At 39.0% G+C, this 14,609-nt stretch overlaps 2 protein-coding genes across 3 annotated transcripts in view; both read left to right on the top strand.

Annotated features, from left to right (window-relative positions):
* The first annotated feature begins 1,714 nt into the window (after window positions 1-1,714).
* Window positions 1,715-13,843, top strand: phf8 (PHD finger protein 8). Its single transcript, XM_022199252.2, has 22 exons — window positions 1,715-2,017; window positions 2,615-2,916; window positions 3,057-3,142; window positions 3,252-3,378; window positions 3,745-3,905; window positions 4,081-4,222; window positions 4,383-4,569; window positions 4,656-4,818; window positions 5,464-5,551; window positions 5,945-6,051; window positions 6,155-6,246; window positions 7,282-7,371; window positions 7,492-7,773; window positions 7,884-7,966; window positions 8,063-8,229; window positions 8,400-8,485; window positions 9,978-10,099; window positions 10,367-10,698; window positions 10,816-10,911; window positions 11,006-11,115; window positions 11,221-11,581; window positions 11,677-13,843. Exons 2-22 carry the CDS (start codon window positions 2,819-2,821, stop codon window positions 11,763-11,765), a joined length of 3,069 nt encoding a protein of 1,022 aa, XP_022054944.1. The 5' UTR covers window positions 1,715-2,017; window positions 2,615-2,818; the 3' UTR covers window positions 11,766-13,843.
* A 151-nt stretch (window positions 13,844-13,994) lies between these two features.
* huwe1 (HECT, UBA and WWE domain containing E3 ubiquitin protein ligase 1) overlaps window positions 13,995-14,609 on the top strand; it is a 45,935-nt gene continuing 45,320 nt past the window's right edge. For both annotated transcript variants that reach the window (XM_022199257.2, XM_051949164.1), the window contains exon 1: window positions 13,995-14,067. The gene's annotated coding sequence lies outside the window, so the exon portion shown is untranslated. The remainder of the gene's footprint in view (window positions 14,068-14,609) is intronic.

Raw genomic sequence — 14,609 nt, 5'->3', positions numbered from 1 at the left:
TCGCCAGTTTTGGACATACAGCCAAGCACACTCACATTCACACCTACAGACAAGTTACCAACTAACCTCAGCATGTTTCTGGACTGTGGGAGGAAGCTGGAGACACAGAGAGAACATACAAACTCCACACAGAAAGCTCCCAGGCCAGGACGCAAACCGGGGATCTTGATGAAAGATTAACCTCAACTGAAATAAAAAGATAAGTGTTGAGGAAAAAAAACAGCTCATGACCCAAAGGAGACCACCTTATCTGTCATACGTGCTTCTGCTGGAGGAACTGGCACACTGGCATTTAACTTATTGATGATTTCACAGCTGACAGAAGCAGCAGGACACATGCAGAGGGATAAAGAGCAGACTGTGTCCTCAGACTCATCCAAAAGCATCAAAGCTCTCTGGACTACATTTCACCATTCAGCAGGAAAAGCACCGTTTCTTCCTCACTGCCACCACCACAATAAACAGCTGAGCCATTCCTCCACACCTGTACAATAGACAGTATACAAATGGATATGTACAGCACTTTTTAAACTGCATCATCATGCAGCAATTATCATTTTGCTCTACTGTGTTTATACATTCCTTTAGCTTGTAAATATCTGTATATATTGTGTTATATATTGTCCCTGTTCTTCTTTCTATAGTTACTTTGTTTTTATTATTTTCGTTCCATATTCCTAGAGTGACACCAACAGCCGAAACCAAACTCTTTGTATGTTGTGTAAGTACTTGGCCATTGAAGCTGATTCTAATTCTGCTTTTCAGGATCAAAATGTTAAATATTGTTGCCTGGCCAAGTCAATCACCTGATTGCTGAACGTGGCTTCAGTGAAGGCCTGCGGAGCATCACCAGTAATGATATAATGATCAAAGTGTCTGTTGATTTATATGCATTAAAGACTTGAGGCAGATATGATCACAAAGGATTTCCCAGAAATTATTTTGATTACATTTGACTGAATGTGTATCTGTCCAATTACTTTTGAAACCTCAAACTTTGATTGCCATGTATTCTATACCTCCAAGACATCTACTTCTTGTAAAATCTATTCAACTTCAAATGGTGATTTAGCACATTAATGTAGCATGGATTATTTTTATTTCAAATTGAATGCTCCAATGTCTAAATAAACAAATATCAAAATATAAAGGCTTCGGACTGTATGCATCAATTGTATCAACTCGAAATTAATTATATTTCAAGTTGCCATTATTATTACATCTGCTTTTAAGTATTTAAATCTGATTAACAATGAAGTCTGTGCTACATTTGCACAGAATAATACAATGTGATAGTAATAAAATTAATTCAAATAAACTATTGGCATTTCAGTCTAATCCATAAAATACAGAACCAGGTCACTTTAAATTGACGAGCATATATAAATAAAATAAATAAGAATAGAAACGGCTGTTTTAAAATATGTTTCGTATAGTGGATGGCAATTGCAGAAAAATTAAAGTTCAGATAATGTGCACATAATTAATTTACTCATCTCTGGACTTTGGATTGTTTTGGGTATTTCATCATTATATATTATTATTTAGTGATTTATGTATACCGTTAGAAATAAACACTTTATATCAGTTTTTGCAATTTCTACTGCTGTATGAGGGAACTTCAGCCTTTCTTGCATCATTAACACTCCGCAACGTTTTTTTTTCCCTGAATGCAACCCTGTATTTGACTGTGTGCAACTTTATTGTCCTTTGAACGGCGTACAACGACGAACAACGGTCTGACGTTGCTGCCTTTGAAATGGCGTTGATGCAGTTTAATACGGTGTTATTTACTGTAATTCTGCTTGTTTAGGTCGCTTCAGGTTGTAGTTTTTTGCTCTAGTGGGAACTTCTGAACCAGACCTTTCTATTTGAGCATTACAGAGCCGATAAACAAAAATGTGGTGAAGCAAATTGTTAATAATTGGCGTTGCATAATAAGGCCGCAGCTGCCCCCGAGCTTGCGTGGGGATTACAACGGCTTCTCAATGCTTGGCCCAGCCGCAGCTACGCATCGGTGAGTTGCTAGCGTTAAATATCAGTTTATCCGACAAACGACGCCCTATTGGCTGAAATTACTCAGCTGCATCAGGGGCATGTAATATTTGCTTCACGCTTAGAAGCTAAAATAATTAAACTCGCTGTGGCATAGGTTGGCATTTGTAAATATTTTGATTCTCCAGCTACATCTTCGGCTAACACGGCTAACATTAGCTTGCTTGCTAAACACACAACGTTAGGGCATAGCGTGTTTACAAGCATCGAGCTAACGTTACAAATTTGACTGTTTGCTACCGTTAGTGCTTAGCATAGGCAAATTACTTCTTTATTTTTTAATCTGCGAAAGGCACAAGATAGCTGTCACCATTTACAATGTGTCTTCGAAGAATACAATATATTTTTAGTACTTAAAGATTAATGTTATGTCATTAAACGTTAAATAGTTTGGTTATCCAACTAGCTTACCTAACTTGCTTCTTGCAGGAGTGACTACCTTACGCCAGGAGCAGGTTTTAACTCCTTTACAAACGTATTATTATGTATGTTCTGCTTTTCCATTGTTGTCGTGTCTTAAGACCTGCTATTAACAAGTTTTGCTTCTGTATGTTTGCAGGTTTTGAAGTGAATCCCAGCGGACATGTGTATCAGTAACAGGAACCTGGAAGTGAAGAAGCAGACTTAAGAGTTCCATTCAACATTACCATACCAGTATTAAACATTTAAGCCTTTAGTTTGTTAGATAATTTCTTCTGTCTTAGTCAGATTTTTAAACATTTTTATTACTTAGTAATAGCTTGTTCACAAACATACAGAGAATATGGCATCAGTGCCAGTGTACTGCTTGTGCCGCCTGCCATACGATGTGACACGCTTCATGATCGAGTGTGACATTTGTCAAGACTGGTTTCATGGAAGGTAGGATGTTTTTCTTATTTTGTTGATCATGTTATGTGTAGTGACATTCACATATGATGTTGCATGATTCCTGTGGGTGATGGGGCACGTTGTAGTTCATCCAGGAGAGTCGTAGACTGATTTAACTGTTTTCTGTGTAGCTGTGTGGGAGTAGAGGAAGACAAAGCAGCTGAGATTGACCTGTATCACTGCCCTAACTGTCAGGTCACCCATGGGCCTTCTGTCAGTAAGTTACCTTCTCTGTTTCTCTTAGGTGGTTGTGTTGTTGTTTTTGGTTTACTCATTCATAGGAATGCAGTGGCTGATACCTGTTCTCCGTCTCTCCTTTTGCTTAGTGCGCAAACGACGTGGAGGCAATAAGCAGATAGATGCAGGCACTGCTGGAGGACGAGATCCAAGTCGGCCTGTAAAAACAGGCAGTCCACAGTTTGTTCGAGAGCTACGGAGCCGAACCTTCCCAAAGTAAATCTCACTCACCATCATGCAGTGGTTAAAGTTTATTATTCACAAGTTTAAAGATTAAACTGTGGTTTCCCTGCAGTGATTTACTGACACACACTGTTTTCAGAACTAAATGAGAGATGATAACACTTTTTTGTTTTTTGCATTGTGTTACTGCAGTTGATAGAACTTTATTGTTCCAGTGTTGATCTTACTGTGCTTACCTCTTGTATCACTTCTTTTGCTTGCTATCCTTCAACAATTTTTGCTTTTTGGTTGAGAATGTGCCTGACTGTCATACAGTTGTAAAGCATTCTGTGTTGAATTCTTTCTTCTTGTGATCACAGTTAAAAGTTGTGCGTATGTCTGTTTGTGTTACGATGACAGTGCGGATGAAGTCTTGCTAAAGCCGTCAGGGGCCCAGCTGACAGTTGAGTTTCTGGAAGAGCATTCGTTCAGCGTTCCTGTGATGGTGCTGAGACGGGATGGCTTAGGAATGACCCTACCTCCTTCATCATTCAGCGTCACTGACGTAGAGCACTACATCGGTAAAGTTTGGATACATTTACAACATTTCAATACGTAGCCCTCAAATAGATGTTCTTAAATACTTAAACTTTATGTATGTGTATTGGAGAAATGAAAATGTGTGTCATTATACTAAATATGGTAAATAAATTATCCATACTTTTCTAATACTGGTTCATTTTGTTTCCATTGCAGGTTCCGATAAAGAGATTGATGTGATTGATGTGTCTCGCCAATGTGATCTGAAGATGCGGTTGGGAGACTTTGTTGAATACTACAACAGCCCCAACAGAGACCGAGTGCTCAATGTCATCAGTCTGGAGTTCTCTGAGACCAGGTATGCTAAGATATTCTATTTACTGAGAGTTAAGTTTGTCATTATCTATGTTAAGGAGTTTTATGTTACATTTGTATGAAAGTCAGTTTAATTAAATGAAGCTGCATTGTTATGGATGTGGTGTGTTGAAGACTTACAGTGAATGTTGGACTTCTCTTAGACTGTCAAACTTAGTGGAGACTCCCAAGATTGTGAGGAAACTGTCATGGGTGGAAAACCTCTGGCCTGAAGAGTCTGTTTTTGAGCGCCCCAATGTGCAGAAGTACTGTCTAATGGGTGTGAAGGATAGCTACACAGACTTTCACATCGACTTTGGGGGCACCTCAGTGTGGTACCACGTCCTGAGGGTGAGAAGCAGAGCATTGTCAGCCATGCTTGTGAAGTTTCAGTTATTTGTATTATTTTCAAAGCTTCCCTCTCTGTGTATTTTCAGGGTGAGAAAATCTTCTACCTAATCTCCCCCACCCCAGCCAACCTGGCGCTTTTTGAGCGGTGGAATTCTTCATCTAACCAGAATGAGATGTTCTTCGGAGACCAAGCTGATATGTGTTACAAATGTTCTGTCAAGCAGGGAAACACCTTGTTCATACCAACAGGTAAGCTGCAATGTTAACTTATTTCGGTAGCATCAAGACAAATTGTTTTAGCAAAGTTGTGACAACCAAGCAAGTGTGAGACTACGTCTGTGTTAAACCAGCAAAATTTTAGCTCTACTCCTACTGGACATGTATGGAGAACATGAGAAAGCCTGAATCTTATTATATTTCTGATTCCACATTTGGTTTCTGCTATTTTAAATGTGTTGTTCATTACAAGCATATTACAACAAAAACAGACAGAAAAAGTTTGTAGTTATGATTTTGTCTCTAAACAACCAGAAGTCAAAATGCTTTTAAGAGTTACCAGTGAATGGAAACTGAGCAAAGTGTTGTTTTTGTTGTTGTTTTTTTCTTCTTTCATTAAAAAAAGTGAAATTGCCAGAATATATTTGGTTAGCAATTATGACAGCATTTCTAGAAAGCTCTACTGTCTGAACACATACAAGACCATGGCAGCATTTTCAGACTTACACACTCCAGATCCTGTTTTGGAAAACCTCAGTTTGTGTGGGAGAAACGTGTTTTAGTTTGGACGGAAGGCCAAAACGGAAGGGAAAAGCTCTGTTTAAATTCATCTGGCTTAGTGTGGACATGGTCTTAATCAAACAGTGTTTACACATTTATCATTTGTTTGTCTTCCAGGCTGGATTCATGCTGTTCTGACTCCGGTGGACTGCTTGGCCTTTGGAGGAAACTTCTTGCACAGTCTCAACATTGACATGCAGTTGCGGTTAGTTTTCTTCAGGAGTCCTCCTGTCATCTTATTGTTATATCATTGTATCTCTTTTTTGACCAAAATGTTCTCTTAATGTTATTGATAATTAAACAACAGCATGTAATTGTAACTTTCGCACTAGTGTATAAAAGCAAGATAAAGTGATCGGGGTATTAAAACCTAATGTGATGTGCTGTGAACCAGGAAAAAGGACCAATGCTTGATACTTTAAAATGCAAACATGACTTTAGTTTTTCTAACTAAATTGCTGCAGCTCCTCACTTGAAGTTCCCCTGGGGTGTGGTTCTTGGATATATTTGGTCAAAATAACTACAACGGCTAACTTTACAGAGATAGTTTTAAAGTTTGTGCTATAAAGTCTTTTTTGTGCTTTGATCTAATTTTTAGGGCATACGAAATAGAGAAGAGATTAAGCACAGCAGACCTTTTCAAATTTCCCAACTTTGAGACTGTGTGCTGGTACGTCGGAAAGCATCTTCTGGATACCTTCAGAGGTGAGAGATTTCAGTCAAGCTCATTTTATTCATGTTGTGTACTTAACTGTATTTAATGTCAGTCCTTCTGCCATGATTAACCTTGTGTTTTCCTGTCTAACAGGTTTAAGAGAAAATCGCAGACACCCTGCCACTTATCTGGTTCATGGAGCTAAGGCCTTGAACAACGCCTTTCGTACCTGGACCCGTAAAGAGGTAATAGCTTGCTCTCTTTCTTTATGGTTTGGCATATCATTTCAGTACTCTTCTCACTCTTTGTTACCTTGCTTGCTTTATTTCTTTTTCTAACCAATTGTGACATATACATTGAGGAATTAGTTTGATTTTGAACCCAGTGAATAGAGGAGAGCAGCAGCACATTCATTTTTATTGCATCAAATCATATTTTTATGCATGTTGTTCTGTAAAGGTATTCAGTTTTAAAAAGTTATTGCGCAGGTCATTTTTCATGTCAAAAGACAACATTGAATTACAACATGAAATTAAAATTGACCAGTTAGGGAAGTATTTTTTTTTCTCTTTGTAGCAAAGAGATTTACAAGAACATTGACATTACTCTCATGTCTGCCAATTTCGTATAAATCTACAGTCAGCCATCAGTTAGCTTAGTTTGCCACAGACTGAAAACGGTTTGAAACAGCTAGCTTGACTGGATCAGAAACTAATGACCAGCACTTCTGAGTACTACTTTGTTTGTTTGCTTGTTTATTAAACAACTAATTGTAGATTTACAGGGTGTTATGTGTTATAACTTTGCTCTGAGCAGTTGCCAGGAAACCAGCTGAGACTCAAGGAAGTTACTGATTACTGTCAGGAAGTAGGAAAGCACATAACCTCCTTGTAAAATTGTTAGAGACGATGTAAGAAAAAGGCTTCAGACCACTTCAACAATCCTAAATAGAAATCAGTTGGTAAATTCCTTAATGGCGCAAACCCTGGCCTGCACTTTTCTGAGATAGGTGCTGACGAACAACAGACTTTGAAACAGCAGATTGTCACACATTTACATTCTGACACCAATCTAAACACTCAATATATAGCATATTCAGCAGTGTAATGGTAGTTCACAGGTGCTAGACTGTTGCTTTGTTTCTAGTGTTTGTGCTAAACTGTGCAAACCAGCTTCTGGTTATCGCTTCATGCATAACAGATGGACAAGCGCATTTCTCAATATATCAAACTATTCCTTTAAGTATATTTTGATGTCTATCCTGTTTTAACACTCTTCAGGCTTTAGCAGAGCATGAAGTAGAGATTCCTGAAACCATTAATACTCAGACGCTTGTGAAGGACTTGGCCAAGGAGATTCGTCTGGTTGAGGTAAACACTAGAATCACTGAAAGTTTGTTGTTAGCTTTGTTTTAATTCAGTATGCATGTCGATTTTTTTCCCCTCACATTTTCTTCATTTTACTGACTAAACATCCTCTTTTTTTTCCAGGACATCTTTCAGCAAAACATTGGTCGCACTGGACCTCAGTTTCCTGGCTCCCCGCTCTCCAAAGCTCCGCTGACCACCTCTCAGAATTCCGGACGCCCCCCTGGAAAAAAGAAAGGGCCCAAGCCCAAGGAGGTGATGGGGGGTCTTGGGCCTCCCGGAACGAAAAAGAAGAATCAGAAGGGGCTACTTAAGGCAGAGGCAGGGGAGCTCGACCTCATTGAGATCCACACTAAACACACACTCAAGAAGTTTCAACCTGGCAAGTCCAAACACAAGAATAAGGTATGAGGTTTGCAGACATTTGATGACTATAAATGTGCTTACCCAGCTTTTTTTGTGTGTGTAAATGTTTCATTCTTGCATTTGCTTGAAATTATTATCTGCGTTCCCAGTTGGAGCTGCCGTTGGAGGAGTTTGAAGGGAAGCTAAATAAAAGCAAATTGAAACTTGTGCTGACAAATGGAAAAATCCAAGGGTAAGCTTTGCAGTCATTGTCACTTCCTTCATGCTTTTTCTGACATTATGAGCCTACTACATGTTGGGATTTTACCTGCTATTATTCTGTCTTTAGTAAGAAGGATGGCAGTAACGGTGCAGGGCGTGCTGGAAACTACAAACATCTAGCTGCAGAGGGCTCCAGTCTGTCTGATTTGGAGTCTGAGGATGAGCTGCAGATTGACGAGACCCCTCCTCCGCGACGCAAACCTGCTGGACCTGGCAAGAAAAAGAAACTAAGCGGTAAGAATTAAAATTTAAACCAGAATATTCTGAACCCTTGAGGGAATTTAGTGACCCTTTTTATGGACATAGATACACTGCTGCTGTTTGAATGCTTGGACTAATTGCTAAACATAGTACCATCTATAGGATCACAACTGTAATCTAACGATGTTAAAATCTGCCTTCAGGTCTTCCCCGGAAGCTTCCCAGAGCCAAACCCTGTTCTGACCCCAACCGCATCCGGGAGCCAGGAGAGGTAGACTTTGATATTGAGGTGAGATTTTTATCTGGTTGATGAATCCAATCCTGAATGGTGTTTTTAAGATGTGGTGGCTAGTACAGGTCAGTCCCAGATCTTAAGAGAAAAATGTACTGTAATAGTTGTAACGATTTTAGGGCTGCAGTCATCGATTATTGTAGCAATCAATTATTCTATCGATTTTTCTGGCAATTAAACGAATAATTGGATTTCACGCTTGGCATGCACGTTACAGCATCAAAAGTGGAAGTGAGCGCACTGTGCAACAGAAATAACTGTCCTGGCGAAACACGGACGGTGTATTGTACATACATAATGTAGTACAGGTGTATTAATTGTACATGTATAGTATAGTACAGGGGTATTCAACTAAAACTCAAAGCCATGGGAACCCCACATGTATTCAGTTGTTGATGCAGAAATCCCATAAATATGTTCATATGTTTGGTCCATTTAAAATTTTGGAATCGCAACACACCAGTAAGAAAGCCGATTTGTTTATTAGTATTCACTACAGAGAATATTCAATCAGTAACTTTAGTTTCACTTTGATTTGGCCACAGATTAAAGTGATTAACTCCATTATGAGACAGTGTCAGACCTACATTCACTTCAGTACAATATCATGTTTGAATATATGAAGTTTGATGGTTTTACTGTGCAGCTGTCTGTTAGAAATATTCAGCTGCATTGATCAGTAAAATAAATACATTAACGGACGTTTAACAGTTTTCTACCAGCGTTTCTGTCTTTCATAATTTCCAGTCACAGCTTTTTACCATCATAAATTTTTATGTTCCTCATTGTTCTCCAATAAAACAACCTGTTGACTGAAGCAGCTGAACACGATCGGTTCATTTTGTGCAGAAACGATGCGTTAAACGTCCTGTTTGTGTGATGAGTTTGAAGCAGAAAGTCTGAGTTAACAAAGAAAGTTGAAAACCGCCTTCATACCTGACGGAGGTTTTAGTTTTTGCCGAGCCAACTCACACAGAGAAAGCCTAACTTTGTCAAACTGCCTTCCAAGTTCAGCCTGTGATCTGCTAAACTAACATCTAAACACTAGAAAAGCTGCGCTGGTTAAAATAGAAGCGTCCCATCAAATTTAAAATCCCCTTCTAGTTTATTGATTATAGGTCCGGGTCCGTATAGGAGGAAATCTGGAGGAATTTTACCTCGAGGAATTTTAGTTATCGGATAACTCGAGGAATCATTTCAGCTCTAAAATGTTTCAGGATTGAGACTAATCTATAGCTTCCAGTTTAGCTTTGTTGTCCTTTTTATATTAAACATACTTGTGACAACTTCCATGTTTAACATTTTGTTGGTCACAGCTCAACACAAGTCATGTTTTCTGTATTATAGTTGCTTATATTATTCACTTTTTCTTCCCACTGCTGTGACACATTACATTGGCTGCTTAATCAAGAGAAGATGAAGCAGATAAAGCTCCCTTCTCCCCTCTTGTCCAGCAGTAACAGTAGCATGTTTGTGCATGTGGTTTCAGGAGGACTACACGACTGATGAGGAGGCACTAGCCGCCCACGGAGTGAAGGGTGGCGCTGGGGGCATTCTGGACTTATTAAAGGCCAGCAAGCAAGTGGCAGGCTTGGACTCCTCAGCTTTAAGGTTAGATTGCCTTATTCACCAATGATTCTAATATCTGATAGTGTTTTAAAATACATGTATGTAAATAGATGTTTCATTTGAATTCTATTATGTTCTGGATCTTTGGATACCAATGACTAGAGCAATAAACCAGGGAAAATACTCTTTTATTGCAAGAATCCAATAACCTTTGAAATCTTAATATTTCACATCTTGCGATGGCACCACTATGCTTAACAGTTCATCTCTGAGATGATGAATGATTGCTCAACTCTGTGCCTTTCTCAGTGAGGAAGCCCCAGCCTCTCCCAGCACACGTGACGCCATCCAGGGTATGCTCTCCATGGCGAACCCTCCTTCCTCATCCTCCTCGTCCTCCTCTTCATCTCCCTTATCGATCTCTGGAGGCCTGACAGAGGGATTAGGAGTTGTCAAGGAGAAAGGTGGCAGGGCAGTATGGGTGACAGGAGGGGTCAAAAAGACAGCAAATCCTGAGAAGAAACCTGTCATCGAGCGGCCTGGAAAACGGCCAATTAAACGGCCAGCCCGTCACCTTAGTGACGAGGAGAGTCCCGATGAGCAGGAGACTCTGGGAACTTGTTTTAAAGATTCAGACTATGGTGAGCTGTGCAGTGACACAGAACTGCTGATGTACAAATCAATGTTAGTAAAAACACAATCTTATATTGCCTTTATCGAGAAGCCAAAGACTAATTCTGGTGATGATTTTTTAAAAGTTTATCCATCATTGGAGTCTGATGAGGAGGATCATGTCAACAAGACTAAGATGAAGCGGAAGAAAAACTGGGATGACACACCTTGGAGCCCAAAAGGTAAATGTCTTAATCATAGCAACAACACAGATCAGGTTGTCTTTTTGTCATATTTCTGATCACTGATTTCTCGATATGATATTTTCTTTTACAGCCAGAGTGATGCCCACCCTTCCCAAACAGGATCGACCAGCCAGGGAAGGGGCTCGAGTCGCCTCAGTAGAAACTGGCCTTGCAGCAGCTGCTGCCAAGTTGGCACAACAAGTAAGTTGGAGAGCAAAGCATATTGGTCTTAGATGTGAATGCCCAGTAAACAATGTGGAGTTGAAAAGATAAAGACTCTTGTTCCTTTTTTGTTTTATCATTCAGGAGCAGCAAAAACCTGCTAAAAGGAAATATACCAAAAAGCAGCGTCCTCCTCCTCCGGTTGTCACTCCTCCCCCTGTTCAGACTGAGCCAGCCCCACCCTCCCCAACACCTGCTCCAGAGTCTGTAGCAGATGTCAGCCCAGACAGGAGGATGGATTATTACTCTGCTAGTCTGTTGGACCATGAATACACAGCAGGACCAGGACCTTTTGGCCCTGGAGGCCCCAGAGGCAGTGGAGCCATGGCTCCTGGTGTATTCCTCACTTCAAGAAGACCTTCCCTGTCTCCGCAAAACAGCAGCTCTCACTCTGGTGCATCCCCTGCAGGTTCAGCCAGCCAGGGCACAGCAGGAGTTGGTCAAGGTAAACCTCACCGTGACTAAACGTAATTATTGGCAGCACAGTTTTGTAGCTCTTGGTCAGTATCGTTCTCATTTTTTTCTTCCACTTTCTTTTAGGGAAACGGCCAAAGAAAGGACTTGCAACAGCAAAACAGAGACTTGGAAAAATTCTGAAAATTCATCGCAATGGCAAACTTCTCTTGTGAGAGATGTTGGAAATGTGGCTGAAGACTCAGTGAGAATGAAGCAAATACCTTTGTGAAATAGGTTTGAAGGAAATAGAGATAGTAATCTATATTTTGTACTCTTGTTAAATTTGCTTACTGTTTTCTTTTGTTATTGAACCTCACTATGTCTTGTCCTACACCAGTTTGTCTGCCCAATTCTACTCATCCATATCTGCATAAAGATATTTTTAGAGACACATCTGTGACTGAAAGTGAATCACTCAAACGTGCAGGATGTACACTTAATGTGATAAATCATCTTTAAATATCAGTTATCTGAAATTGGTAATAGGAAATTGTGCAAAGAAAATTTTAAAATGACAGATGGACTTTTATTTAACATTAACTGACAAAGCAAAATGGTTTCTTTTATGTGGACTATTTTAGATGTTGTATTATGCAAAGACATAGTACTGTCCATTGTACATTTTTAAAAGGGAAATATTAAAAACACATTTTCTAGTCAGGTAAAGTGTAATGTTTGTGTAGCCCCCAATTCCACAGACAGACACGTGCAAACACTGACACACAGTCTTGCAGTTGTAGTATTGTATTTAGTTGCCTTTTTACCTCATAAAATGCATTTTTGTGTTGACATTATGATAACAGGACACCAGTCTTTACGACAATAATCAGTTGTCAAGTGTATACATACAGTAGGCTACAGGCCATAATTCTGTTGAACAGTTTGTCTGATGTTTGTGTAACTCATTTCCTCCATATATTGTAGCTCTACACAAGAAATAGTAAGTGCTAAACTAATGCCAAGACTACCACCATATGATTCCATTTATTCTCCTCATATTTATTTAACAAGGCATCATTTTGCCATCTGTTGGTGTTTGTTTTTACCACCTACATTCTTTTGTCCCCTGATTTTCATTGTTTTCAACCACTTAATACCTGTACAAAAACTGTATCCATTGCTCTGTTAGATTTTTTTTTACAGTTTTAATTTGTCATTGTAAATATTTGTAATATTTGTAATTTATATAGCCACGTTGAAAAGCAGACAAATATTACGACATAAAAAGATTAGTTTCCTGCATGTTGCCATTATTTGTGCTTCAAATGTTGGCAGCATTCTTGAGTCAGATGTAGAGATGTGCTTTTTTTTTTTTTTTTTTACCACAGAATGTACTTGTCATAAAACGTTGGCAGAGGTGTAGATTTAACTGTGTTAAAACATTGTGAAGGTGCAGGATATGAATTGAAATGTAAATATATGTTGTAATTTAAGTTCTTTTATAGTTCAAAAACTTTCAAATTTTTCGTAACATAACTTGTACATGATACATTGCTGTATTTGGGAAATATCTGAAATAGTCTTTTTTTATATTTGTAAGCAGTAACTGTCATGCTAAATTCATGTTGTCTTGTTAGTGTAATATTGGAAGTGTGTTGGAAAAATGCCCTTGTTAAATTTCATCCATTTAGTTTTATGTTAATTATCGTTGATATTCACTTTTGTGTTGGTGTGTACTGCGTGTTTTAAACATGATGTGTTTAAATACGACCTGGAAACGATAAAAAAATAACTTGGGCAAAATTTCTTTTTTCCATTGAGTTTATTTGAAGACCACTGAATCACCAAAAAATGTGATTTGTGAGCAAAATTTATGTTTTTCTATACTTGAGTCTACTGGAAAACTCATTGCATTCTCTAAAGAGGAATTTGAGCAATTTTACTGAATATACAGAAAAAGAATATTGTGTTGTATTAAACACATCCACAGTTAATGATTTCTTTTAGTGATAATAGTTCCACTATGTGTAGTTGAAACAATATAGTCATTAGCCACTTTAGATATTATTTTTTTAAAAAGTGGTGACTGCAGATTTTCTCAGGTTTTTTTGTTGTATGTATTACTGTACAATTATTTTCACATCTAATTGGTATCCCATCGCTTAATTTTAAATACAACTTTCCTCTTTCAAATAGAGAAGTCCATTCATCTGTTGTTAAAATGTCCGGTCTTTATTCCCAAATTGTCAGTGAGTTTGAATACACTTTCATATTAAGCAATATTTTAATAAATAAAAAAGCATGAAGAATTCTGCCGTGTACTTTCGTTTGCACCTTTAATCACAAGGTTGAAACTGGAAAATCCACTATACAGGCTGCGTGCTGTTGCGACTGAAAACGCACCAGGATTGTTTTCTACAAAAATGATAAGGGAGTGCCCTGGGTAAGCGCGAACACAGGTATTCTCGCGAGATCCAAACTGCCCTACCACTTCGCTAGTTCAAGATGGAGAAGCAAATTTAACACGCATTCGAGGTAGGCAGAAACACTTATTCCAGACTATTGACATGGGTTTTAGCTAACCGGCGACAGACTTTGCTCTTCCTTAACGGCTATCGTTGAAGATTCACAGTCGTTACGTTATCCGAGGCCACAAACTAGTTTATTTTTAAGGGTAATGTTCGGATCTTCTGCAGTGTAAACCGCCATTTTTAATTTAGCCATGATCCCACGGATAGAGCATTGTGCCGAGCTCTCATTGCTATGTAGTTAGCTCGCGCGAAACCCACAGACATTCACGCCGCACACACAGGCTCATGTTCAGTGTGTGTGGGTATGTGAGCCTCTATTCAGTTACAAGCCAAAGCTCTATCCTCGCTCAGTGGCTACTCTCTCCCTCCTCGGGGGTAACGAGACAAATAGCTGTTGGGAGAGAGTCAAAACCTGTGTCAGGTTACAGATTTGACTCTTCGTGATGTGCTCGCGTTAGCCTTCAAAGCCGAATCGAAACCGAAGTTAACAAATGTTAGCCTAAACTGCTAGTAAACCGGGCTAGTGTCATGCAACTAGCTGTTAAC

This window comes from Acanthochromis polyacanthus, chromosome 6 (genome assembly GCF_021347895.1).
Source record: "Acanthochromis polyacanthus isolate Apoly-LR-REF ecotype Palm Island chromosome 6, KAUST_Apoly_ChrSc, whole genome shotgun sequence".
In the NCBI taxonomy this organism is placed as follows: Eukaryota; Metazoa; Chordata; class Actinopteri; family Pomacentridae; genus Acanthochromis; species Acanthochromis polyacanthus.
Note: the sequence above shows the minus strand (reverse complement) of the source record. Positions and strands in the feature narration are given on the sequence as shown.